Source organism: Nycticebus coucang, chromosome 10 (assembly GCF_027406575.1).
Source record: "Nycticebus coucang isolate mNycCou1 chromosome 10, mNycCou1.pri, whole genome shotgun sequence".
NCBI classification, from domain to species: domain Eukaryota; kingdom Metazoa; phylum Chordata; class Mammalia; order Primates; family Lorisidae; genus Nycticebus; species Nycticebus coucang.
Window position 1 is genome coordinate 38,000,989 of NC_069789.1, and position 27,923 is coordinate 38,028,911.

General features: G+C 42.8%; 1 protein-coding gene and 1 pseudogene across 2 annotated transcripts; both read right to left on the reverse strand.

Moving 5' to 3' along the window:
• Positions 1-11,282: 11,282 nt before the first annotated feature.
• Positions 11,283-12,000, reverse strand: LOC128597053 (protein preY, mitochondrial-like; annotated as a pseudogene). The gene has a single exon (XR_008383198.1). The product of XR_008383198.1 is annotated as a protein preY, mitochondrial-like (transcript).
• Positions 11,284-11,511, reverse strand: LOC128597054 (phosphatidylinositol N-acetylglucosaminyltransferase subunit Y-like). Its single transcript, XM_053607047.1, has one exon. The coding sequence runs from the start codon at positions 11,509-11,511 to the stop codon at positions 11,296-11,298; it is 216 nt and encodes a 71-aa protein (XP_053463022.1). The 3' UTR covers positions 11,284-11,295.
• Positions 12,001-27,923: the final 15,923 nt, after the last annotated feature.

A 27,923-nucleotide genomic window follows, 5' to 3' on the forward strand; every position in this document is an offset into this window, starting at 1 on the left:
CAAAACTGCTAAGTTCCCCTGCAGAGGAGAAGCTGTTTTGAGTTCCAAAGCCCAGTGCTTGCTCCTGCAGGTTTGTATTAGGTTACCCGTCAGTTCTATCCTGTTGCCTTCCTTTGTAGGCTGAGGATTCCCTGAGGGCCAGGTGCGTCTTAGGCTCACTAAAGTAGTCCTCTGGGTCAGCCCCGCCCTGGGAGCTTCCCAGGTCTGTGAGTTGGTACCGCTTCAGGCAAATCCTTTACTCATGGGTTGTTGCCGGCCTCCTCTGGTTGCCCAGGGAGACGGGGGTGTGGCTTCAGAATATCCAAGACTGAGCCGTATTGCTGCTAAAAGATGGCTGCTGCTCCGAGCCTCAGGAAACTGCTGCTCTGGTGTGGTTCCCTCTCAGCCAACCATCCTCTCCTTGTTCCCACCCCCCAGAGTCAGCACTGACCATCTGCAGTTTAGGCACTGTCCACACCCCTCAAAAAAATCACCCAAGAATCTGGACTCCTAGGGGACAGGCTTCCAGATCTCAGAGTGAGAGTGGAGGGGAGTGCTGGGAGCTCAGAGTTGCAGGTAGAGAATATATACGGTTTTACACAGTTTTATGCCTGGCCATATTGCTGCTAAAAGACGGCTATAGCTCCGTGCTTCAGGGAACTGCTGCTCTGTTGTGGTTCCCTCTCAGCTGACCGTCCTCTCTTCGCTCCTGTGCCCCAGAGTCAGCACTGACCAGCTGCAGTTTAGGCACTGTCCACACCCCTTGAGAAATCACCCAAGAATCTGGACTCCTGAGGGACAGGCCTCCAGACCTCAGAGTGAGAGCAGAGGGGACTGCTGGGAGCTCAGAGTTGCAGGTAGAGAATATATACAGTTTTATACAGTTTTATGCCTGGCAGGAGAACGCCGTGGCACCCTAGTAGGGGAGGTAGGTCCAGTTTTTAGAGGGTCTCTCCTGTGGAGTGTAGTGGGAGGACCTTTGAACTCTGCTTGTTTGTGGGGCACTCCGAGCCATTCTCATGGGGTAGGGTACTCCTGTCCACTTGGTGATGGATTTTGTACCTTTAGTTTGTATCCTTGTGGCCTCAGCGGGGTTGATGTGTGTTCTTCAACCTTCTCTCTTGGTGCAGCTCAAATCCATCAGGTTACTTGCTAAATTTTTGTCCTTTAACTCTCTTTCTGGATGGGAGCCTCTGTGGAAAGCTGGCTTCAGTCAGCCATCTTGTCTCCCGAACCCCCTGTTGCTAATTATTGATGCCTTCAGTGTGTCAGGCTCTGTGCTGGACACTTCACATATATCATATCATTTAACTTTTACAATAAGTTGCAGATGTAGACATTAAAATGTCATTATCAATAGAGGAACCTGAAAACCAGGATGGGTATGCACTTACTCAAATAATACTGCTGGTTCATTGCTAGTTAGTGACTAGGGCCACAGCATGCCAATAGCTCTGAGGGCATCACTTGCTTTGTATTCTTTGGAAGTGACACTATGAATGATGCTTTTCTGGAGCAGTGCATTGTCCTGAAGAGTGGCAGAATTGAGATGTAAATCCATCTCTGTCTGACTGTAAGTTCTGTTCTGAGCCACTCTGGTACATGCTGCCCCTTCTCCAGGAAGAGCTGGTTCTCAGTGTTGGTGGGTGGGAGTGAGTGGCACTTACTTCCTCCTTCTCAATTCCTGTGTGATCCAGGTGTGGAGCCTGGTCAAGCTGGGCCATTGACAGAGCCAGTTCTGGCCTCAGCAGCAGTCTGTGCAAGGCAGACCATTGGGTGAGAGCCTGGGTGAGGGGTGTGTGCTGGTGTGTGTGTAATTGTGGTTCCATCGACTAGTGTTGTGATGTTATTTATTCATTAAAATTTTTTTTATTTCAAATTAATATAAGGGTACAAATGTTTAAGTTGTATTGTTTTCAATTCTAAGGTAAAGTTTAAGTTGTAGAAAAGCCTTTCACCCAGGGGGCATGCTGACCACCCTAACATTGTTCATATTAAGTGAGATCCCGACAATCACCTTTCCTCCTATCCTCTCCCCCTTGCTAGACTATACTTGTGTCTTTTCTTTCGTGTGGGCATGTAGTTATTTATATACTGGTTTCATATTAGTATTGAGTACATTGGATAATATTTTTCCTTTTCTTGAGATATTTTAGTAAGAAGAATGTGTTTCACCTCTGTGATTATTTATTTATTTATTTTTATTGTTAAATCATAGCTGTGTACATTTGTGCAATCAAGGGGTACAATGTGCTGGTTTCATATACAATCTGAAATATTCTCATCAAACTGTTCAACGTAGCCTTCGTGGCATTTTCTTAGTTATTGTATGTAGACATTTGTATTCTGCCTTTAGTAGGTTTCACCTGTATCCATTCTAAGATGCACCGTAGGTGTGGCCCCACCCATTACCCTCCCTTCACCCGAGCCTCAACCCTCCCTTCCCCTTCCTTGGCCCTTTCCTCGTAGTCTTGTGCTATAGTTGGGTTATAGCCTTCATGTGAAAGCTATAATTTAGCTTCATAGTAGGGCTGAGTACATTGGATACTTTTTCTTCCATTCCTGAGATACTTTGCTAAGAAGAATATGTTCCAGCTCCATCCATGTAAACATGAAAGAGGTAAAGTCTCCATCTTTCTTTAAGGCTACATAATATTCCATAGTATACATGTACCACAATTTGCTAGTCCATTCGTGGGTTGATTGGCACTTGGACTTCTTCCATGACTTAGCAATTATGAATTGGGATGCAATAAACATTCTGGTACAAATGCCTTTGTTATATTGTGATTTTTGGTCTTCTGGGTATAAACCCAGTAAAGGAATTATAGAATCGAATGGCAGGTCTATTTTTAGGTCCCTAAGTATTCTCTAAACATCCTTCAAGAAGGAACATATTAGTGTGCATTCCCACCAGCAGTGTAGAAGTGTGCCCTTTCCTCCACATCCACGCCAACATCTCTGGTTTTGGGATTTTGTTATGTGGGCTACTCTTACTGGGGTTAGGTGATATCTCAAAGAAGTTTTGATTTGAATTTCTCTGATGATTAAGGATGATGAGCTTTTTTTTCATGTGTTTGTAGATCATGCATCTGTCTTCTTTAGAGAAGTTCCTCTTCAAGTCCTGTGCCCACCCTGAGATGGGATCACATGTTCTTTTCTTGCTAATACGTTTGAGTTCTCTGTGGATTCTGGTTATTAGACCTTTATCAGAGGTATAACCTGCAAATATTTTCTCCCATTCTGAGGGCTGTCTGCTTGGTTTACTTACTATGTTCTTGGCTGTGCAGAAGCTTTTTAGTTTGATCAGGTCCCAGTAGTATATTTTTGAAGCTGCCTCGATTGCCTGGGGAGTCCTCCTCATAAAATATTCACCCAGGCCGATTCCTTCAAGAGTTTTCCCTGCACTTTCTTCAAGTATTTTTATAGTTTCATGTCTTAAGTTTAGATCTTTTATCCAGTGAGAGTCTATCTTAGTTAATGGTGAAAGGTGTGGGTCCACTTTCAATCTTTTACAGGTGGCCAGCCAGTTCACCCAGCACCATTTGTTAAATAGGGAATCTTTTCCCCACTGAATGTTTTTAATTGGCTTGTCAAAGATCAAATAACGGTAAGTAGCTGGATTCATCTGTTGGTTCTCTATTCTGTTCCAGACATCTACTTCTCTGTTTTTGTGCCAATACTATGCTGTTTTGATCACTATCGATTTATAATACAGTTTCAGGTCTGGTAATGTGATTCCTCCTGCTGTGTTCTTATTGCTGAGTAATGCTTTAGAGATCAGAAAACCTGATACAGTGTCAGCCAGGACTGCGAGCCCATCAGCAAACTATCTCCTCATCTCAATGTCTTTGAGTATAATTCTGTGTGTGTGTGTGTGGTGTGAATAGTGTGGAGAAATATCCAAGGCACCTCTCTGTGGTTGCCTCTCTCTGGCTGGCCAAGTGGGTACATTGTCTGTGAGGTGGGGAAAGACCCATAAAATCCACACCCCACTTTTCTGAGTAACCGTGGAGAGCTGAGAATGGAGAACAGGCTTGGGGGTCAGAAGACTTGAGTATCGGTTGAGTCAGCATGGGAAATATGCTGAACCTGTATGGTTTCTAGTCCTCTCAGCAGAAAAGATGAGGAAGATGCTGTTACTCATGTCTCTAGGCTCTGGCTTTCACATGATTGGCCTGTGACTAAGTCATTCATAAGCCCCACCTTGGAGAAGGGGAGTGGCTTTAGTGCTTTTACTAGTGTTGACAGAAAGAATTTTTCTAGCCAGTGGCCCCTTTCTTGTCAAATCTTCCCTGTTAAGTAGACTCCAAACTTACATACCTCATTGAAGTTGCCTCCCCTCCCAAAAATTAACCTTCAATTATACATCATTTTAATTATGGACTTCTCCTTCATTCAGTTAAAACAGAGGTTGAGCTTTGCCCTTCATTCTCCATGCTCATTAAAGATCTCTCTCCTTTCAGCATATCATATTTAAACTGGATTTGATTTTGGAGATGAGGGAGGCAAAGAAACTGAAAAGCATAGTTGTTATCTTAGTGTATGGATGAATCATCACTGCAGTGATATCATATGCTGGTCACAAGGCACCTCTGCTCTGTATGCAGGGCTGGGTCCTTGCTGGCTCTTTGGAGGTGTTAGTTTTAATCCACAAGTCTCCTGGTCAGAATTAAAGTTGTTTTGCAGAGAGATGGGGAGCACGGGTGAACTGACTTTCACAGAGTGCAGCTAGGTAATTCCTATCTCCCTACCTGAAAAAAGACAAAGGTCCTCATGACCTCCTCTATTAGTTCATGGGAAAATATCTAAATTGCCTTCTGGGTAGAAACTCTTTTCCTGAGGGTAGTTTGTAGGTGGACATGCTACCCTCTGGGCTGATGTGGCTACTGGTTGAAGGGTGGAATTATGTGACACAAAGTTTTGTTGAATTTAATTATTTAATTTAATTTAATTTTTGAGACAGTGTCTTACTCTGTCATCCTGGGTATAGTGCTGTGGCATGACAGTTCACAACAACTTCAAACTCTTGGTCATAAATGGTCCTCTTGCATCAGCCTCCCAAGTTGCTGGGACTATAGGCAGCTGTCACAACACCCAGCTAGTTTTTCTATTCTTAATAGAGTCAGGGTTTTGCTCTTGCCCAAGTTGGTCTCTAACTCTTGAGCTCAAGCAATCCACCTGCCCTAGCCTCCTAGAGTGTTAGGATTAGAGGCGTGAGCTGGCTGAATTACATTATTTTAGAGATATTATTTTTTATTTATTTTTTTTTTTGTAGAGACAGAGTCTCATTTTAGCGCCCTCGGTAGAGTGCCGTGGCATCACACAGCTCATAGCAACCTCCAACTCCTGGGCCTAGGCGATTCTCCTGCCTCAGCCTCCCGAGTAGCTGGGACTACAGGCGCCCGCCACAACACCCGGCTATTTTTTTGTTGCAGTTTGGCCGGGGCCGGGTTTGAACCCGCCACCCTCGGTATATGGGGCCGGCGCCCTGCTCACTGAGCCACAGGCGCCGCCCATTTTAGAGATATTATTACTAAATAAGAATTGCTTTTGGAGACTGCAGTTACTTCAATAGATGTTCATTGAATGAACCCTGTCATAGTTTGTGGTTTCCAGGAAACAGACATAGAAATGGAATTTGGCTTACATGATGTTTGCTAAGGAATGCTGTTAGCATCAACACCCATGAAAGGAGCATATTTGGTTAGAGGGAGATCTCATACAACCATGTAGGTCTCAGCTGACCTTTTGGAAAGCCCTGGAGCTAGAATGGGTCTTCATGGTTGTGTTATCTATTACTCCAAAGCTTATCTGTGGGCCAGGAATATGGATATGGCTTTACTGGGTCCTCTACATAGGGACTGTCAAAAGGCTACAATCAAGGTGTCAGCTGAGAGCTATTGTCTCATCTGAAGGTTTGAATGGGGAGGATATTCTTCCAAGCTTGCTCATGTGGCTATTGATAGGACTCAGTTCCTTACAAGCTGTTGGCCAGAGGCCCCCCTCCCCTATTTCTTGCCATCTGGGCATCAGTATATATAGAACATCTCATAACAGAGTGAGCTGAATAAAAGGCAAGATAATGTCAGCAAAAAAGAGAATGAGATCAAGCAAGATGCGACTCCTTTTTTTTTGTAAGTCAGTCATGGAAATGGCATCCCATTACTTTTGCCACATTCTTTTATTAAGAACGAGTAACTAGCTCCAGCATTTACCCAAGGAAAGGGGATTTCATACAGGAATGGACACGAGGAAATGGGGTTCACAAGGGCTGTCCCACGTTGGGATGAGATGGCCTTTATACCCCTGTGTTGACCAGTCACTGGGTGTGAGCCATGTAGACAGATGCTTGGTGTTAGGTGGATGGTTCCCTATAGCTGAGGCAGTCTGAAGGTTGGCCATGGAAGACTTCCTGCTGACATCATTCCAGCAGCTGGACCAAAGCATCCTTCAGCAAAGGTGGATTGGTGAAACACATGTCCATGTCCACCATGAGCCCATTCCACATTCCTGCTGTGGACAATTATGTACATAGAGTTTGGCTTAGTGGCAATTCTTTTGATCATGTGTAAGAGGAAAAATGGAAAAGAAGGACTATTACTTTTTGGTATTTATAGTCACAAGAAATGGTTCTCCTTGATTGTATTCCTTTTTAAATTTTTGTCTTTTTTCAGCCCCTGGATTGGAACTTTCTCTGAATGCTGAATAGAAGCAGTACCTGGAAGTAAAGTTGTGTTGTGGCCATAAGTCACCTCATCAATGCTGGGCCCAAGGAAGCTCATTCAGCCACCTACTCTCGGAGGTATCCTTGGGATTATATCTCTGAAGGGCAAGAATATTTCAGGAACCTGAGTCCCCCCCTTCTCAGCTTTCCTTTCTTGCTATTCATCTCTCATCTCTACTTTTCATTCTTCCTTGAAACTTACATCTTTTAGGCACTTTAGAGTTTCCACAGAAGCAGATCCCAAGATGGTGATTCTTCTGCAAGTAGGGGAGTGTACTCAAGGGAATGAATAGGGTAGGGGTGCATACTGTGTAATAATGGGATCTCTGTTGGCTGCTACCTGCTGTCTGATCTCACTGGGAGCTCTGGATTACAATGTACCCCACAAAGCCAATCCTACTGCTGCCTGTTGGTCATTCATTGGCTAAGGTCTGCAGTGTAGGGGTGTTTGGATTGGCACAGGGGGATAATCTTTTGTTGGGTATTCTCCCAAGAATGAGGCAGGATCAAATTTTATATGTGTCAACACTCCCAGCTTAGCAGCTGAGGAGATATATCTAGCACCAGGAAAGGATTTGAGGAAAGAAGCTGAGGTGAGACACCAAGAGCACCCACCACAGTTCTTTCCCATGTTAAATCGCCATCATCTTTCTTCTCACTTTGACTTCCAGGGCCAGTTTTCTTTTACAGAGTAATGGGGAACACTGTGAATCACATAAATGTAGACTGGAATCCAATTCTCATCCCTTAGAGACTGGCTGCCTTGGATAAATAATTTGTTTTTAAGCCTCAGTTTTCCCTTGTGAAAAATAGGTATTATAGCACTTATGTCACCAGGTTGTGCTGAGGACTGATGGGGACATTTGTAAAGTGCCTCTCACAGTCCTTGACCTTTCTTTCCCCCAGATTTTTCTGCTTGTATCTGAATAGCACAACCTCTTTCCCTGCACAGTCCTTCAGAGCTCTGGAAACTGCTGTGCTGCCCCTCTCAGTCTTCTCTTTACCTTGTTGATGATCCCTCTTCCTTCTGCTCACGTGACAGCCCTCCAGTGCCTTTAGCATACTTACTGTTCTCCTCTGGGTGAGTTCCAATTCTTTACCATATCTCTCCTACAAAGTAGTCCCTGAGTTGGTCAAGCTTCTATCCCCAGATAGCCCAGCAGGGCCCAGGGCAGCAGAGCTGCTCTGCCTTCTTGGGTGGACACTAAACTCTTTAGCCATGCGCTCCAGGATTGCATTTACTTTTTGACAACTTTAGAGGCTGCAGTTGTAAGTACCAAGAAGATTTAGAGCTCTTTGGGTTGTGCTAAAATATTGCTCTCTTTCCCAGATGTCTACAGAGATCTCTGGGCAGTCCTCCTTCAATGTTTCCTTGCCCAGAAAGCTGGAGTTGCATACCAACCTGGAAATGCACATTTCAGAGCCAGGTCTCATCCTTTATGACCTGTGTGTGTGAGCCTGGGTTTGGCATTAAAATCTGTATGGGGAATGAAAATGATAAGAATACAATTATTGGGAACTTTTAAAGCTATGCAGACTTACATGGATGATTCTGATAAGTCTCTTAGGATCTCAGGGGTGGGCATATATGGTTTAGTCAAGCTCCCCAGCTCACTCATTAAGTCATTAGCCCCAGTTTGAGATTCACTGCTCTGTAGTTTCTGCTTTTTTTTTTTTTAAGAGACAGAGTCTCACTTTGTTGCCCTTGGTAGAGTGCCGCGGCGTCACAGCTCATAACAATCTCCAGCTCTTGGGCTTAGGTGATTCTCTTGCCTCAGCCTCCCAAGTAGCTGGGACTAGTTGCTTCTGCTTCTTGAAATGGGAGCCTTCCTACCTAGGTGTTAATCTTCTTGCAGATGGCCAAGATGTTGTGTTATAAATCCCCTGAAGCATCTGAATTTTTGTAATGGCTCTAAAGCCTTAGCTCTCTCCAAGGACAAGTGGCATATCCAGTCACCAATCTTTGTGATTTATGTTTGGTCTTCCCCCTTTTGCTAACCCCTTCCCTGCCTCTGCCCCCCATTTGCCAGATGCCTGGAGCCTGGGTGGGCTGCCTGAGTATGTAGCCTTTCCCTCCCCCACCACAGAAAATCCCTCCAGATCCATCCCAGGGGGAGAATCTCTCACTTTTCAAAGAATAAATCTGTAAAAGAGGCAACATTTCCAGAGCAGTAAATCTTTGCTATGTGTACTGGTGTGGATGTGCACATGTGTCTGAAATCTGTGCCCTGAGTGTATGTCTGTATCTGAGAGAGAACAGCACTGCTAGCATTAAAGGAAAGGCTCCTTTAGTTTTCAAAGTTCAAGATCACAGAAAGAAAGACACGCCCAGGGGAACATGCTATGAGAAATAGGATAGAGTTGAAGGAAGAGGCATGCTAGGCAAAAACTGTTCCCCCAGTATAGTGTGCCACCCAGGACTGGCAGGGAGATGAAGATGATGTGAGGGGGAGGAGGACCCAATTCTACAGGGGTCAGGGACTGTCGGAATGACCTCCCTTTATTTGGTAAGATCTTTCTGATGCTCTTTGGGGGGAGGTGGTAGGGACTCCTAGCCTTCCCCTCATCAGTCACTTCTGAGTTTTATTTTCTTAAACACTACACTGTGATTTCTTTTATCTCATCCAGAGAAAATGGTCAGAAGAGAACACTGGAAAAGAATCTCAATTGAGTTTAACTCCAAACAATTTTCTGGAAAGCTGTGAATGAAAACAAAACTCTTTCAACCAACAACCAATGAATTCACTAGCCAACTCCAAATAGAAACCAGATGTGTGGAGATGGTAAAGTCATGAGCTGAAGTCCAGTTTATTGGCTCTAATTCTTGTATGAGCAAGATTGGGAGATAGGCAGATGTCATCCAGGGGATAGAGGGTCTGTTACTTGTCCACAGGATTGCTAAGGAGCGAGGACCACCCCTTAGTGGAAAAGTATGGGTTACTAAAACACACTGAGAGTCCTTCATTTTCATTTTAACCTTTTCCTCTCCAAATTACTTAAGGAAAAACCAAAACTGAATATGATGTAAGAAAAAGCATCAAAAGACTCTCCATAAAAATTATAGGTCTGTGTGTTTAGTCAGGTTGGTGAGAGAGACAGTGGGTGAGATGAATTGTGACAATCCTAATTTGCAGCCTGGGGAAGAACTCATGGAGTGGGAAAGAAGTAACATAGGAAATTCCTGCAAGAATTTGTTTAATGCTTTAAACCTGAGCTAAGTTGGCTAAATCACATGATGCCATATACTTGTTGACTTTGTCTCAATTGAATGGAATTTTGGCCCTAGATTTTGAGAACGTCATGCTGAGAATGCATATGGGGAAAGTTATGAGAGACCTTACCCCAGGCACATTCTCTATGAAGAGACATCTGAAGTCAACCTTCCTTCTTACCATTTTTATCCCCTTTAAATCCTTAGGTGATGGCAAAATGGTATTTAAGGCAAGGGTCAGAAGAAATGTGTTTGAAGGAGTCTTTTGGCTTAGGGAGGTTGTTTTCATCACAGCTTTTCTTCAACCAAAGAATTTTGCAGGGCTAACATAATATTGCTATATTTGTTGTTTTGAAATCATCTCTTTTTACTACTTTTGTTTTCTCATAGAAAAAGTGCAGTGATTTTTTTTCTGAGTAGATACCCAGTAATGGAATTGCAGGATCAAATTGGAGGTCTAGTTTGAGTTCTTTGAGGATTCTCTGTATTTCCTTTCAAAGGGGTTGTATTATTTTGCAGTTCTACCAGCAGTGTAAAAGTGTTCCCTTCTCTTACAGTGGTTCTCAACCTTCCTAACACCGCAGTCCTTTAATACCGTCTCTGTGGGTTATGACCCACAGGTTGAGAACCATGCCAGCATATGCAGCTTTGAGTCTTTGTGATGTGGGCCGTTCTTACTGTGGTTAGGAGATATCTCAGGATAGTTTTTTTTTTTTAAGGAAAGTTTTGATTTACATTTCTCTGGTAGTTAGGGACAATGAGAATTTTTACATATGTTTGTTAGCTATTCATCTGTCTTTTGTAGAGAAGGTTGTATTCATCTCGCTTGCCCATTGATATAAGGGATTGTTGGCTTTTTTTTGTTGTTGCTTAATTTCGGTTCTCTGTAGTTCTTGTTATGAAGCTTTTGTCCGATTCATAATATGCAAATATTTTTTCCCATTCTGGTGGTTGTCTATTTTCTTTATGGTTTTATAACACAACAGTGCAAATGCATTTCTCTACAACCATTCCAACATAGCTCCTTTGGAATTATTTCAGTGTTCTCTACTGGTGACTTTACCTAATACCTTGAAGCTATTCAAACAAAATTTCAAATGACTAAATAGATGAATAAGAATTAGTCATCAGATGTGTTAATGTCCAACAAGATACTGCTAAAATGTTTCTCCTGCTACAGCAATTATTAAGTCAGAACCTTCAGAAAACAAAGGCAGAACAAGGGTATAATAAAAGAAGCTTGTGCAGCTTAAGCCTCCCATCGTCCTAAGCCTGACATAAGCAAGGCAAAACCATCTGTCCTGAAAACTAAATGGGTCTCCAGTATTTCCACTCAGTTGAACTTTCAAAGATAGGTACTATCTTGGCTCAGGTTCCATCAATTATGCCAGAAGAGTTTAATACCCATCCAAGTCCAAAGATGGAAGAACACATACACTGGTGTGGTGATGGGCAGGAGCAGACTGTAAAAGCAAAGACTGGCTGTGCTAGTGCAGCCATGGGGGAAGTTTTCTTCCACAGAGGCTGAGTAGAATAGTCCTGCTAAAGAGACCAGTGGAATAAGAACAGTCAACGTAGGAAGAGACAGAAACATTCTTCTCCTCCACTTATTACCCTCCACTCTGCTTTAAAAGGTATATGGTACTAAGAAAATTTAGTTGTTGTGGTGCTTTTAAAAAAATTAGAACCTGGTGTTGTTCCATTTCTTCTTGCTTCTTAGTTTGATGTGTCATCCTAGCTGCCTGTGGTATCATATTAGGAATTCCGTCAATGATTGGATAGGCTATTCCTAGCTCTTCATTTATCAATTCATTTGTTGATGCTTCATGTCTGAGGGGCTTCTTGGAGAGTGGGCACACCAGGAAGTCCAGCAGCGCCGGGTCGAAGCCGCAAGGCGGCTCCCCTGCCTTTTCCCTCAGTCTGCCGAGGGCCGCGACCCCGACGCGTGCAAGCACCTACGCGCGACCACAGACGTCTGTGCGTGTGTCCCCAGCAGGGCCCAGGTGAACCTGCGGCATGCTCCGCTCAGCATTGTCTGGCAGGACCCGCGACCGTCCCTCACCTTTCCCTCGGCCGGCGGGGCCCAGCTTTCCGCTCCTGGGCCGGTTGTCTATTTTCTTTGGTTGTTGTCTCCTTAGCTATACAGAAGATACTCAGTTTAATTAAGTCCCGTTTGTTTATTTTTTGTTGTTGCAATTGCCACTGGAGTCTTCTTCATAAAGTCTTTCCTGAGGCCAATATCTTCAAGCATTTCCCCACACTTTCTTTGAGGACTTTTATTGATTCATGCCTTAGATTTAGATTTTTTATCCATTAATGGGCATCTATCCAGAAGGAAAAAAAAAATCATTTTATCATAAGGACATTTGCACTAGACTGTTTCTTGCAGCTCAATTTACAGTTGCCAAATTGTGGAAACAACCTAAATGCCCACCAATCCAGGAATGGATTAACAAGCTGTGGTATATGTATACCATGGAATACTATGCAGCCACTAAAAAGGATGGCGACTATATATCTTTTTTATTGATTTGGATGCAGTTGAAATACGTTCATTTTGGTAAAGCATCACAAGAATGGAGAAGCAAGAATCTAATGCACTCAGTTCTAATATGAGGACAATTTATGCTAGTACATGGTGGGGGGGAATGAGGGAGGGGAGAGAGGGAAGGTGAGAGTGGGGTGTGGGGGCCATGGTGCATGATACACCTCTTGGGGGTGGGACACTATTTTTTTTTTATTGTTGGGGTTTCATTGAGGGTACAATAAGCCAGGTTACACTGATTGCAATTGTTAGGTAAAGTCCCTCTTGCAATCATGTCTTGCCCCCATAAAGTGTGACACACACCAAGGCCCCACCCCACTCCCTCCGTCCCTCTTTCTGCTCCCCCCCATAACCTTAATTGTCATTAATTGTCCTCATATCAAAATTGAGTACATAGGATTCATGCTTCTCCATTCTTGTGATGCTTTACTAAGAATAATGTCTTCCACTTCCATCCAGGTTAATACGAAGAATGTAAAGTCTCCATTTTTTTTTTTTAATTTTTGAATTTCTAATTTATTATTATTATTATTATTTATTGTTAGGGATTCATTGGGGGGTGGGACACTATTAATAGAGGGACTTCACCCAGCAAACCCAAGCAGTGTAACCTGGCTCATTGTACCCTCAATGATTCCCCAACAACAATAAAAAAGAAAAAGAAGTGCACTGAACAGAAAAAGTCAACACCCAATGTGCTCACTTATTAAAACACCTTTAAGTGCCAAGCACTGCACTAGGATAGTGTAGATAGGGTAGAAGTAAGGGAGACAAAATGCTGAAGGATAGCAAACAAATGTCAGGAAGATCCACACATGGCCAAAGTTGACTGGGTTGATCCCAAATTAAACAAAGCTATATTAACTATCTCATAAATGGTATAGCTACTATTTAGCACCATCCAATTTTAGCCCCATGAGAATGCAGGCCCAATATTGCCAAATTTTCCAATTCTTTAAGAGAAACTGAAACAGTGTCCCAAAGTGGTGGATTGCCTCATTTATCCAGCAAATATTTATCCAACATTATATGCCAGTTCTTGGGTACTGTGGTGCATGTGATAGGTAAGGTCTCTGCCTTTCTGGGCCTCAAAGCTTTTGAGTAGGGACAGTGCTAAGAAGGAAGTGAACTGGGTGAAGGGTGTGTGTGTGTGTGTGTGTGTGTGTGTGTGTGTGTGTGTGTGTGATGTGGCCTCTGTGGAAGGGTAAGCCACATTCCTGATGAGAAGCAGCCTGTCATGCACAGATCTGGAGGAAAGAGCATTTTGGTGGGGTGGGTAGAAAGAAGGGTGAGAAATATGAGAGGCCATTAGAGGTAGATAAGACACTTGTCATTTGTGAAAACATGGATGAACCTGGAGGATGCTATGTAAAGTGAAATAAGCCAAGCACAGAGAGACAAACACTGCATGGTCACACTACTGTGTGGAACTTAAAAAAGTTGATGGAATGGTGGTTACCAGAGACTGGGGTAGGGAGGTGGGTAGGAAAAGGGGAGATGTTGGTCAAAGGGTAGAGAGTTTTGGTTAGACAGGAGGAATAAGCTTCAGTGATCTAAAGCATAGAATCATGACTGTCATAAATAATAATGTATTGTATATTTTAAAATTGCTAAAGAAAGAATAGATTTTAAATGTCTTCACCATAGAAAATGATAAGTATGTGGAGGTGATGGATTTCTTAATTAGCCTGATTTAATCATTCCCATTGCAAACATTTATCAACAGATCACATTGTACCTCATAAATATATGCAATTATTATTTGCCAATTAAAAATAAAATAAACAAGTCACCTCTGCCAAGCATTCCTATCCTTATTATTGGATGTTTCTGATCTTCTCCACCAGCCTCCTGGAGGCCAAAAGTGTAGAGATTTTCATGTTGCAGTGAGACAGGGCCACAGAAGAGGGAACTGTCATAAGCCTGCCCGGGGTTTTAACCTACCTTCTCTCAAGTGTATGAAGATTTTCTTTCCTTAGTCTCTGCCCTGGACTCAATAGGCTTAGGGAGATGGCACACAAAAGGGCATAAGTATGTTCAACCCCTGCCTGGGTGTAGTGGCTCAGGTGTGTAATCTTAGCACTCTGGGAGGTGGAGGCAGGAAGACTGTTTGAGGTCAGGAGTTCCAGACCAGCCTAAGCAAGAGTAGGGAGACCCAGTCTCTACTAAAAATAGAAAAACTTAGCCAGCATGATGGCGTGTACCTGTAGTCCCAGCTACTCAGGAGGCTGACACAGGAGGATTGCTTGAACTCAGGAGTTTGAGGTTGCTGTAAGTGAGGCTGACACCATGGCACTGTAGCATGGGCAACAGTCCAAAAAAAAAAAAAAAGAAGTATATTCCACCTTTCTGAATTGGTTTTTGTGAGATTTGTATGTCAGTTGCTGATGTGTGGTGGCCTGGGGGCTGTGGCGTTTCCAGTGGCCACCATGTTGTCTCAGAGGGAGAAACCACAGGCCTCTGGGACTCTGGCTGTGGTGGGTATATGTTTCTGGCTTCTATTTTAGGGAGGTAATTTTTCTTGAGATGTTAGTGATTTATGGATTCCAGATCACCACTCAGTTTGAAAACATATGAGGTTGGTTGGTGTGTGGGAAAAGCAGCTTGGGAGAGGTCAGTTGGCAAAGTGGAGGAGTGTAAAAATCACCTCATATAGCCCAGGTCCCCATCCAGGGCCACAAATTGAGGGCAGGTGCTTCCCTGCCCGGGGACAGAAGTGGGTTCTCTGGGCCTATCATCCTTAGTCAGGCTGTCTCTATTACAGAGCTAGGTCAAACTCAGTTTTTAAAAAGAATGATTATAGAAACCATATGTGTGCACAAAAACAGATTGACTCCCCCCCCAACCCCCCACAGCTGGTGAAATTTGTTGCCCTGTTCCTTGGAGCCTTTCCCAACTGGAAACAATGTGATGCTCAGAGGGGAGGAGAATTACTTTTCACAAAGCACAAGTTCAGCAAAATGGGGGATTCATTGCAAGAATGAATTGTGGACTTTTCTAATAACACTATCTTTTAAAATGATGGCATTTGAAGACCTGTTGGTCACTGTAATGAGCCAGGCAGTTGCAGAATATAAAATAGTCCTAGAGGCTGGGTACCTGTAGCTCAATGGTTAGAGAGCTGGCCCTGTGCACTGGGGTGGCGGATTTGAACCCAGGCCAGTCCTGCTAAACAAAAAACAAACAAACAGACAAAAACAAAAACAAAAACAAAAACAAAAACAATAGTCCTAAGAGTTTCAGGGCCAAAACCAAGAAGAATGTCTTACAATTTTTATCAAATTCATTTTCTCTCTCATTGATATAATTGATATGCTTGCTATTTATGGATTCATTTTCTTTCTCATTGATATAATTGATATGCTTGCTATTTATGGATTCCAGATCACCACCCAGCTTCAAAATCTTAACTTTGTTGATTGCAACCCAAAACTATACAGTGCTGCTCTTTTCCCAACTTTAAAGCATTTTAGAACCTTGTCCTACAGAGATCAGCCACCAGTAAAATAAAACACATAACATATACAAATGACTCTCCATCTGTGGTCTCCTGAACACAAACATCAGTGAAGGGCACCTGAGAATTTTTAGCAATGCAAATTCTCAGGCCTGGCCCCAATCAGCAACTCTTAGGGCGGAGCTCAGCAGTCTGGTTTAAAAAGTTATCTGGGTTGTGCTCAAGCAGGCTAAAGTTTAAGAACCACTGCTCTATACCAATAACATTCATTGTTAATGTGTTAAACTTAATTTTTAGTATTAATTTAGTAACTCCATATATTAATATTTTAAAAATCACTTTTTCTTTATGCTAGTGTGGTCTGGCCCCCACGCCAATTCCCAGCATTGATGAAGGCCAGACTTCTTCCTCTCCGTGGCCAGAGAAACCTGGGCAGAAGGTGCTGGGGAAGTGCTGCACTGCACAGTTAAATATGCATTCTCTGAAGAACTATTCCCTGCTGTTTCTCCTGGTTTTGAGGCAGCGGATCTTTTTTGCTGAGGAGAATGGCGTGGGACATTTGTCTGAGTTTTTATTCATCGTTTCTCTTCACAAATACCTTAAGTCTCCCCTTGAAACTGAGCGAGAGAACCAATCAATGTTGTCACTTCTAAGAGGAAAGTGAGTGCCAAGGACAGGTATGTTTAATCCTTAAACTTTAGGGTATAAAGTTCCTTATTTGGTAATTCCATTTGGTTTTTATTTAAAATAATAATAAAAAATTTGTGCCAAGAAGTGAATGAGTATAATTTGAATCTTCACTGATAGTATTTGAAATGAAGAAAACTTATTGATGAAATTAAACAGGTAATCTTTAACATTAAAAATGTTATGATTGTGGCATATTAATTATGAGGGGTTGGGGGTTAAGGTAGAATTATAAGGCTTCTGCCAGAAGCATCACATTCTGAGCCTTTTTAAATAAAAAAAGCAAAGTACAGCACATGTATATAATTAATGTTGAAAAATCTGTAATACAAAGCAGCATTTTTTGGTAGACATCATATGTTTAAGATTCGTCCTCAATTTCCTCTTCTTCTGGTGACAGTTCTCCACATTTCCTTTGAGAAAATGCCCCTATCCATTCCAAACCATGGGGTTTCATTTGGGTGGCTCCAGCGTAGGCTCCAGGACAGTACTCTGATTGGCTTAAGTGAGCAGGCAGTTTGCTATCTCCCAACCACAGAGATTGGTTCAAGGATGGTGGTATAATCCAGTCAGAGCCAATGCAATCAAGATAACATTTGCCAGCACTTCTGGAGAAATGACCTTGTCTCTTCTCTCAGAATTCAGGGGTAATATCAGGAGATGTAAACTTGGTGCCCCTGTGGTCTTTCTATGGTGAAGTGAATCCAGTGAAAGGGTCTGGAAAAACACAGAGCCATAGCTCCAGAAAAACTGGGCCTGACACTTGGCTCAAATATACCAGAAGCCAACTATGCCTCAGGACTTTGAGATATATGAGCCAACACATCCCTTTTTCTTTTTCCTGTTTAAGCAAGATTAATTTTTTTACAGGGGAGGGGGGATTGTCATTTGAAATGAAAGGAATCCTAAAAGTCATAGGTTTTATTGACAAAATCATGACGAATGATATTTAGTCTTTGCTGAGATGATTCAGAAAACCCTTCAGGAACTTGCAAGTGTTATATATTATATTAACAGTATTTTCTTATCTTCTGTGTTCTTGATGCTGTAGCAACTGGCGCCTTGTTACTGGGAGGGAGACTGACCTCCCAGGGCTTGCTAATTCTTAGAGATAGCATAGGACTTGCTCACGATCATGAGTTTCATATGCAAACTGAACTAACCAATCCAGAGCCCATAATTTGAACCACCTCCCCTAATATTCTGCCCTAATTATCCCAGGGCCAAGTATGAGATGACTAGAGACAGCTCCTATACCTCAGAGCCCACCAAAATGATTCAAACTAGCCAATTCTAAGCTGCTTGCCCTGCTCTGCCTTTCCTGTGGAAACCACAATAAAGTTTCCTCCCTCATCCTCTCTGTCTTCTGAAGCACCCTGGTGCTTCTTCATGTGGCCCTAGGTGGTATGGTGTGTTATGCCCCCTTCTTTTGGGAATTGTGAGTAATAAATCACCTTTTCATTGTCAGTTGTCTCCTGGTCTATTGGCCTCTCCATACCTGAATAATAATCCTCCATTTTAAAACATTGCCATGAATAGAAGATACTGTGGTAAGTGGTGTACTGTGGGTGTCAGGATGGGCTTCATGAATATTCCTGTGGGGGATGGGGTAGGGGAGCGGGGAATGCCTGTTGCTAAATTCCCTTGTGCTTTGGTTCTAAGTGTGTTAATGAGAATCAAAACCATTTATCCTGCAAAGAGTACACAGGAATAGGGAATGATGATTGGGATCCTGAGCTCTTCCTTAGATATTTTATCTGTAATTTTTGGTGGTGGTGGTGGGGAGGTGAAGAAAGTTCTAAAGAAGTGCAAATCGTAATGCACAAGTTTTATGATTCTGTTGTCTGTCCTAGCAGCCCTCTTAGGGTATAATCATGATGAAAAGATATCACAATAAGCAGTATACTGTAGGTGTTAGAAAGGGCCATTTTCACAAATATTCCCATTGGAACAGGGGTGCAGAGAATGCCTGTTGTTAACTTCTTTTTTGCTTTTGTCAATTTGCATCATGATTTTTAAAATATCAGTTTTAAGGTAAGCATTTCTTGTAATCAGTAAATGATTTAGGAGCCAGAATGGTGGCATCGTTCATCTATTCCCCATCCCCAAAGGAAAACACAGTAAATCCAAATCCCCTACTTTATTCTGCTATGGATTGGTCCCATGAATCATTTTTATAACTGACCATACTAAGAGGTCAAGCAGTGTGAGGAAGTTAAGGGGCCCAAGTTCCCTTTTGGGGTTCTAAAAACACAGTCATCTCCTCTGGAGAGCTAGATGCTGGGTTCATTCTTTCTCACATTTGTTCATTTGTGATGAGATGCCTCATGGAGAAAAAATGCTAAATTTTTTAAAGCTGGAAAACTACCATTTTGGGGATTGTGAGTGCCTTCTGAATTATCTTCGTGCAGACCTTCAGTGATGGCTGAGTGCTTCATTCAACACACAGAAACTTAGGCTGAGAATGAATTGTTTTGAAGAATAATGGAAGGATATTATGTCATGGAACTGATAGGGAAGGGTGATGGGAGAAACCTAAAATGGCTTGGCAGCAGAGACAAGCAGTCCAGGATATGGGCACTGTCACTATGCTATATGCAGTATTTCTGCCAGTGCCAGACATAGCCACTACTGGACACAGCCACTTTGGGAATAAGCCACTGTTTTGCTCCTTAATTCATTGCCTTGCATATTTAAATGTGGTTGACTCAGCGCATGTATAGCATCCTGCAGGACTGTACCTCTGCATCACAATGTTTTTTCCAATCTAGCATCATGCTGAGGATTCAGTGGACCATTGCATCTTCCAGAAGCTGTTTTGGGGCGATGGGGTATATTATAGTGCCAGCAAGTTCCATGGCATCAGCCAGATTGTCTTAATTATTTTCCTATAAATTGAACCTTTTGGTCAGAAACAATGTTCTGTGGCATATAATGGTGTCTAAGGCATACATGAAGTGTAATAATGGATATACAGGCAGCATCATGATGGATGAGACAGATAAACAAATGTGCATTAAAAAAATATGTGTCTACTCTGATGAGTACAAAGTGATGCCTCTCCATGGATGGGAATGTTTCATTGCAAATAACATTTACCTGCAGCTGGCTCATTCTCTTCTAGTACAGGGCCATGCTGGGGATTCTGAGTAGGGTGTTGCTGGTGAGTTGAGGGAGATAATGCTGATTGAAACTGTAATGCTCTGATTGAAACTGTAATGCTCTGTAGAGAGGGTGAATTGATAATGTGGGAGAGAGAAGTTATGACTGCAGGGCTGCAGTTCCGGGGATGGATGAAGAGGGATGACCTCCAGTGCAGCAGTGAGGGGTCAGCTTTGATATGACCAGGGATGTGACAAGAGCAGGGATGCTGCATTCATCTCTATGGGAGGGAAGGGAGAGCAGGTGGCTAGGGATGTCTTCTTTGCTCTTACTTTTTCAGTGAAATGGGGCATGAGTTTATCAGCTGGAGATGGGGATGGAAGATCTTGGAAGAGGTATTAGCATGATTGAGGAAAGAGAAGGTATGAAATAGCATCTTGAAAAGGGGAAAAGCAAATTGACTGTGGGAACATTGTATGATCGCTGGGCAGTTTTGCTTAGTTGTGAATCTCTTCCCCACTTTCTGGCTGTTCAGTGCAGGCATGAGCTGGAAAGGTCCTGTCTAACTCACAGAAGCAATGGGGGTGGTGGTTGTGGTGGTGGTGGTGGAGAATCAAGTGTGGGAAATGGGCAGTAACCAGTGGAGGCTGAACAAAATGAGCACACAGGCCAGGGTGTGGCCACAGTGATGTAAAGTGCTGCTACCACTATACACAGCCACCACTTTGACACTGTCACCACTGAATACTACAAGTGTTATGCATGGGCTCCAGGTCTATTCAACTGTCATAGACACTGAGGGACTGATCTCCCTGGCCTTTTGTCTTTGTATCACTTGCTCACGACTTGAAGTATTGGGTAGGGCTGAGCCACTGCTAGTCCAAAGAGAGCCTTTACATGAAGTAGATACAGACATCCCTTCGTCCAGACAATTAAATTTCATCTGCAAGACTATTGTCATATAAATATACAAATCTGAATGAATATGTTGTGTATGGCACATGAACATTTGAGCAGTATAAAAACAAGCATTGCAGCAGCCCTGGCCTTGTATGTGCTTTTGATTTCCTTGACAAGTTGTGGAAAGAATGAGAATCGCCCACATTTGGCTTTTATGGACCTGCACAAAGGAGGTTCCCTCAAATTGGAAACTTTTTGATCCTGGGCAGCAATCAAACAATAATGCCCAATACAATTCCACATTTAAAGACTCTCTTTCAGATAGATCTCTTTAACTAGGCAAACCTAAGTATATTGAGGGAGGCTTATACAAATCCACCCAGTATATTAAGGGAGACTGGACTTGTAGAGTGGTTAAAATAGAAATGCTTATGACTGAGATGGTAAGCCTTTTGTTCAGTAATGAGAGTTGAACATACTTATGTTGGAAAGCTTTTCTTTCTTCTTGAGACATATCAGTGTCTTTGAGACTCAGATTTGTTCAGGGAGGACTAGACCATAGCTGGAAGGATGGATACACTTGATCTTTTCTTTATCTTCCTCTGGAGAAATGACTATGAAAAGTGTCAGGACTGGGCTGAGCACAGTGTTACCTGGTCTATGGTCTAATGTCTCTTATTGGTCTTATTTAAGACAGAATAAAACCCACATTTTGGAAACCATTGACAAATACAGTGATTGTTTTGGGGAGCAATGGGGAAAACTGCCTTAATTGCTACAAGAGATGATATTTTCACTGTTGGTCATCCTGGGATGGGAAATGAGATGGGAAAGATCTTCTATCATTCTCAAGCCTGAAAGTGGGATAGGGCTAGGTCATTGGGTAGAGAATGGCCTAGAATTACACATAGGGATGTAGAGCTCCCCCACATCCTTAATCCCACCAAATGAAAGCCTGCAGGATCAACAGGGATATGAAATCAGATATAGGCCAGGGGATCTGGAGACTGTCCACATGTAATAGCAGATGAAGTGGCTTGTGTTGTCAGTCTCTTCATCGTTTGCAGTCATGTCTCCTATGGTGGATTTTCTACAGCATGCACTTGGTTCATGGTGCAATGCAGCCACATTAACATTCTGGTAATACCCAGAGCTTCCCCTTCCTTGGCTGTGATATATGGCTATCTGCAGCTTTGGTGTCGCAGTCACAGATGCTGAGAGGACATAGGCCAGGGTATAAGGAGATTTTCTGTCCCCAGCTGTGGATGGAGGGCAGACCTGGAAACTTCCTTTGCCTTCTGGAGGTCCCAGAGACAAGGATCTGAGTTCAATGTCAGGGCAGTAAATACTGAGATGTATGGAGAATCCTGCAAAGAAACCTAGTTTACAAAAGATGACAGTTGTCATTTACTGGACCCAGGTATGCAGGAAATTCTTTTCATATACTATCTCATTCACTCCTCAGCAATGCTGCAACTCCAAGATATATGTGAGAAAATTGAAGAGCAGAGAGTTTGACCAAATTTTCTAAGGTCACAGATTGAGTAATTAAAACCAACGCCTTAAGACAGTGGTTCTCAACCAGAAGTGATTTTGCTTTCAGGGAACATTTGATAATATCTGGAGACATTTTTTATTGTCATGATGCAGGAGGTGCTGACATATAGAATGGAAGACTTGAGGACCATCTTGTCTGTAAGGCTTGGGGTAATGAGTCTGCATGGATAGGGTGCAACGATTGGGTAGAATCCAAAGATGCTGCCAAACAGTCTTCATTGTCCAGGATATCCCTCTGCTAAGGATTGGATTGTGTGCCCCTCCCACCCCTCCAAAAAAGATGTGGTGCAGTCCTAACTGTCTGGGCCCCAGAATGTGACCTCATTTGGAACTACCCTCATAGGGTAGTTGAAGATGAAATTAGTTAAGATGACACCATGCTGGAGTAAGTGGGCCCTCATCCAATGTAACATCCTTATAACATGTGATGCAGGACACAGGGACTCAGGGAGAACCACGTGAAGGTGAAAGGCACCATAAGCTAGGGGACATCAAGGAGTGCAGCCATCATAGCAGCTAGGAGGGGGCATGGGAAAGATTCATTCTCAGAGCCTTCAGAAGGAACCAACCTGACCGATGCCTTGATTTTCAACTTCAGCCTCCAGAACTATGAAAGAATAAATTTCTATTGTTTTAAGCCACCTAGTTTGTATTAATACAATATACCCCCATAACAAGGAGTTTTCTGGTCCAAAATGTCAATAGTGCCACTGTTGAGATACCCCTAGTTAAGAGAACACTGGACTCCTCTGCTCTTAACAGGCATTCTGCCCCTTTCCTCTGCTTTCCAGGGACTGACAAACATTCTGGGGAAGGTTGGGAGCCATTATGCTTGAATACAGAATAGGGGGAAAGCAGGCTGTTTCAAAGAGTGAAAACCTGTTTTTTAAAATGCTTAACATGGTTAGTCCATCTGGCAACTTAATCAGGCTCAATCTACCTTGAGAGCAGAAAGGTACCTGCTGGAGCTGATGATTTGCAATACCATTTCCATGGAGTAAGACTGTGGGTCTATTTCCAGCCTGTGCTGAAAATCTCTGGCTTTCAGTGGTTGGCTGGGTGGTCTGAAGTTTCATCTAAAATGTCACATTCTATTTTGTTAGTGTCTGTTTTCCTCACAAGGCGTGGGGCTGAATTTCACTCCAAACCAAAGAGTAGTATTTCTTGAGAATTAGAAAGGAAAACATTCCACCAGATTCTAACCCAAAAAATGATGTGGTAGGGAGACTAGTCCTGTTCAAAACAAATGAAACAAGCCATCATTACCATTTGCCAATTCATTATCTGATGAAGTGTTACTGTTACAAAACGTACTATCTCAGGGCCTAGATAGCCCATGAAGCTCTTGGGTGTAAAATCCATGTCATTAATGAGCCTGGCATTTGCAGAACTTGTGCTTTAATTTCCTTGTATGCTGGAATAATAAGTTGCAAAGGCAATGTTTCTTGCTTGAGCTTGGAGGGGTCTGTTTCCTTCTATGAACGTGAATATTTTAATGGTGCTATGCATCCTGGCAAAGACAAGAAAACATGCCAAAAAAACCAACCAACCAACCAACCTCTCCCCCCAAATGGTAGGTAGCTTGCATGGACTCAGGAGCTAGTAACTCAAAACTGGTGCAAAAGTTTTTTTATAATGGATCATTTATATCCACTGAAGAAACTGCAAGGAGAATGAAACATAATCAGGCTAAAATACCTGACACCTAAAGAAATAGGGTGACAGTCAATGAAAAGTGGGCTTTTCAGGAACAGATTCCTTAGAGGAGAGTGAAGATGACCCAACTGTGTTAACGCATCTTGTGCACTTTGGGAGAGCTGTTTCATCTGGCTTGCCCAGGACAGAGCTGAGTTTTCTGCTCAATTTCTGCACCATCTCCCCTTACCAGGGTCCAGTGTCTAGGAAGTACTCAGTGAGGCTGTTTGTTGGCACTGAAATAGGCAAGGGAAAGATCTCTGAATTTTGTAGTTCATTCTGTGCCTTATAAATAATATTAAACCCATTCTTTAGCATCTCTATGCCTCAATGTGTTTACTGGAAAAATAGGAGAGTGAGAATGGGAATCTAGGTGGATTTGCAGCATAGTGATGTTAAGAGGACCTCTCCCAGCATCATCGCTACTCCTCTACGTTCACGTGGGCCAGCTTGTTTCTGATACATCTCTTTGGGAAGCTTGAGCACCTAAGATATTTATTTGCTTTACTTAGCTTTCACAACAGCAGATTTGATATAACATGCAGCACTGAGATTGAAGCCTGCAGACCTGAGTTTAAGGCCCAGCTCTGTCACTTACCAGCTGTGTGACTTTGGGCAAATCATGTAACCTCTTTGGGCTTTAGTGTACCCATCTGTCAAATGGGAATCATGCCTGTGTTGCCTGTTTCCAAGGGTTTTGTGAGCATCAAATTTGATAGTGCATGTGGAAAGGTTTTGAAAATGGCAAGTGTAAGAACTATTCAAATATAGTTATGAATAATTATGAATCAGTTCTGATCCTTTTTAAATTTTCATGGTTTTGTGCAAACATTTCTCTAGTCAATCCTGCCTTTTATGCAAGGGACAAGAGAGCGTTTTCCTATGCAGGCTCTTGACTTTTTTTTTTTTTTTTTTGACTTTATTATTATCCCACTTGCTGTTCAGTGATCTGGTTCCAATTTTACAATTTAGAGATTTGTTCTTTCTTTGGGCATGTTTACTTTGTCATTGTCATTAATTAAGATGAGGACAGTGATTTATAAGAAACACAGTTGCCCAAGGCATAACATTGAAAAATACCGCGTGTACTTACTTCTCCATTTTAAGGTAACACCTTGTATTCGTGCCTGTGTTTAATTTACAGTTTAAAACAGACTTTGCAGCATTAAGTGGCATTTTCACTGTTAAATATGCAGCTTCTATGGAGCAATCAGGGGAGCTGTGAGCTAGGGAGTCTAATAACCTCATTCTGGATTTTCTGGTGCTTAAGAAATTGTTGAGAGGCTTGCTGCAGTCTGCTAAAGCAAAAGATCACTTGCAGGCTTGATATCTAAGTGTGTAAGAACTCTGTGTGGGCTTTTTCCCCCTGTGAAAATACAGGAGAGAGCAACACAAAAGTTTGTTTCTGTCCTTTCAGATCCTGGCTGAAATCATTTATCTATTTTCCTTCTTGAACCCCATAGTCACTGGGCTGGCCTGCCTTCTATCCACATCATCTTTTCTGTCAAGGCGTGAGGTAGTGAGCCTGAAAGCCCAAGTGCAATGACCCTCTGTGGTGCTCAGTGACTCTGTGGTGTGCGTCTGGATCAGAGCAAGAGAAGACAGGCCTGTGACAGTGCAGTTGCTGCACCTGGAAGTCCCTGAAGTGTGGGTCCCCTGGCCTTCTGGGGGACTCCCTTTAAAATCCTGTCTGATGTGGTCTTTGTACCATCTGCAGGGCCTGTGGGAGGCATTAAGGAATTGACATGATGCCGTGACATCACGCTGGGGTTCTGAGTTCCTTATCCTATGACTTCCCTGATACTTGTTTCCCCAACTTAGCAGTCTAGCTCTTCACTCACTCATGGCTGTTTGCAGGTGGCAGGAGTTTTGGTCAATTTCAGTAAGTGATTCATGGACCGAAATATTTACTAGAATCTGTGCACAAGTGGAAAATGCATGGCTGCTGCAGGGTATTTAGAAGTGGCAAGCAGATTTGCGTAATTTTCTTTCAGAAAAAAGAGTTCTTTACATACATTACTTCTCCACAATCTTGTGCAGTAAGAAGGGTGTGAATCTTGCCCTTTTATGGTTGAGAAAATGGAGTCTCAGAAAGGTTGCGTGATTAGCACAGGTTACATCTCTCCTAAAGAAAAGAAGCAAACCTCTGCCTCACATCTCTTATTTCTAAAGCCAGGGCTCTTTCTTTTATACCACAGAATCTTAGGATTATTGAACCATGGGAAGGAGAGGAGAGGGCAAATTAGACAGAAGCTAGCAGATCTAATCCCAGTTATGCTTGAGTCAATTTATATAATTGGGTACATTGGAGGCCAAGAGTTTTGTTTCATGTTATATTAAGAATTTCTGTTCTTTACTTTTTTCTAGAACATTGGTATATAGAAGACTTCATCCTTCTGCCAAATTAAATTTGACATAAATCCCTGCATGTAAAACTTGAATTGCATGACCGTGATTGAAACAGGGCATGGAGTCTTACCTGTTTCACCTCCTCTTTTTGCCCTTCCAAATGGCCTTGGGACACACTGACAGCTTGAAGAAGTGAGGATGGGGCCTCCCATTTAGAGAGGGTTTGTTTCCTCTCTGTCTCTTCTCTTCTTCCCTGTGTTTGTCACCTGTCTACGCTGTAGCTATTGGTCTCAAAAAATTCCTAAGACCTCATGGCATTCTGCATCTTGCCATCTGGAACCTGGGAAGAGTCTTCTTTTGTTATACATTCCATGTCACTTCTGGGTTCACAAAGGCACAAGAGGAAGGTGGTAGACACTAGCTTTTGTGTTGCTCAACAGAGGGCACGGTATCTGGCCCAAAGACATCCCCCTTCTCAGGCAGCTGATTAATGAGCCAAGCCCTTGAGCCTATTCATTCAGCCGTCAGCATCTTCTCTGGGCACCAAATTCTCCTGAGTCAGTGGCACAAAGCACTGAACTGTGGCTGAAGGTTCTCCCCCAACTGCATATGCTGTGGGTGCACTAAATATCTGCTGTCATGCCCGACACTGGGATAATCTATTTAAGCCCTGATGATTTGTGCCCAATTGCTAAATGATCTAGGCGCAGACTTTCCTGCACAATTATAGCATTTTCTGAAGGTCTTCTTTGGCCCTGAGATGGCCAGAGATTCTGGCTGGCTGTGCTTTTCCTTTGTACTTTCAGGTTATTACTCCACCTCCAGCTCAGGTAGTTTTCTGTAGAAATGGGAAGGAACCTCATGCCTTATTGCCCCTTTAGTTAGGCATATGGGCTCCCTATCGCTCCTCAGAATGGAACTTCTCAGCAAAGCAATCACTGGATGTACAGATTTTCTTGAAATTGCTTGTTTATATGCCTTTTGTATTTTCTCCTTACGTTTCAATATTTCTAAACAGAGGGCAATAAACCCAGCCTTCCCTTTATCTGGGAGAAGGACAGACAAGTACCTGAAGACTTTCCTTAGCTCCTTTCTAGCTCTGCACCCACCTTCTACCCACTGCTAAGGAAGGAAGGGTTGCCAATGTGCATGGCACCGAGTGGCCAGCCCCTTTCCAGTAGACCCAGACCTCTTAACAAATGTCATCCTATTTCTCACTCCTGGAGTGCATGCTTGAGCACACAAGCCTCAGGCTATACATTGTGCCGGGGTGGGTGGCCCCACTGTCCCTTTTCTTCTGGGCTGTGTGCTCCATTGTGGCTTTTCCCAGGCAGTCTTGCCTTCTGGGGCTCTCAGGCTCCTTGGCAATTACAAGGAAGTCCGTTCTCCACTGGGCTGTTGGTCCTTGTGAGCACTCTCCTTTTGCTGAGAGTTTCTGAGAGAAGCAATATCTACCTCAAATTTTTTTTTTGTTCTTTCCCCCCTTTTTAATTAAATCATAGCTGTGTACATTAATGCAAACATGGCTTACAATGCGTTGGTTTTATATACAATTTGAAATATTTTCATCAAACTGGTTAACATAGCCTTCATGGCATTTTCTTAGTTATTATGTTAAGACATTTATATTCTACATTTAGTAAGTTTCACATATACCCTTGTAAGATGCACTGTAGGAGTGGTCCCACCAATTACCCTCCCTCCACCCATTCTC

Bases quoted from the DNA above. Each gene is read 5' to 3' on its own strand.
- LOC128597054 (XM_053607047.1), bottom strand. From the start codon at position 11,511: ATGTTTCTGTCTCTTCCTACGTTGACTGTTCTTATTCCACTGGTCTCT.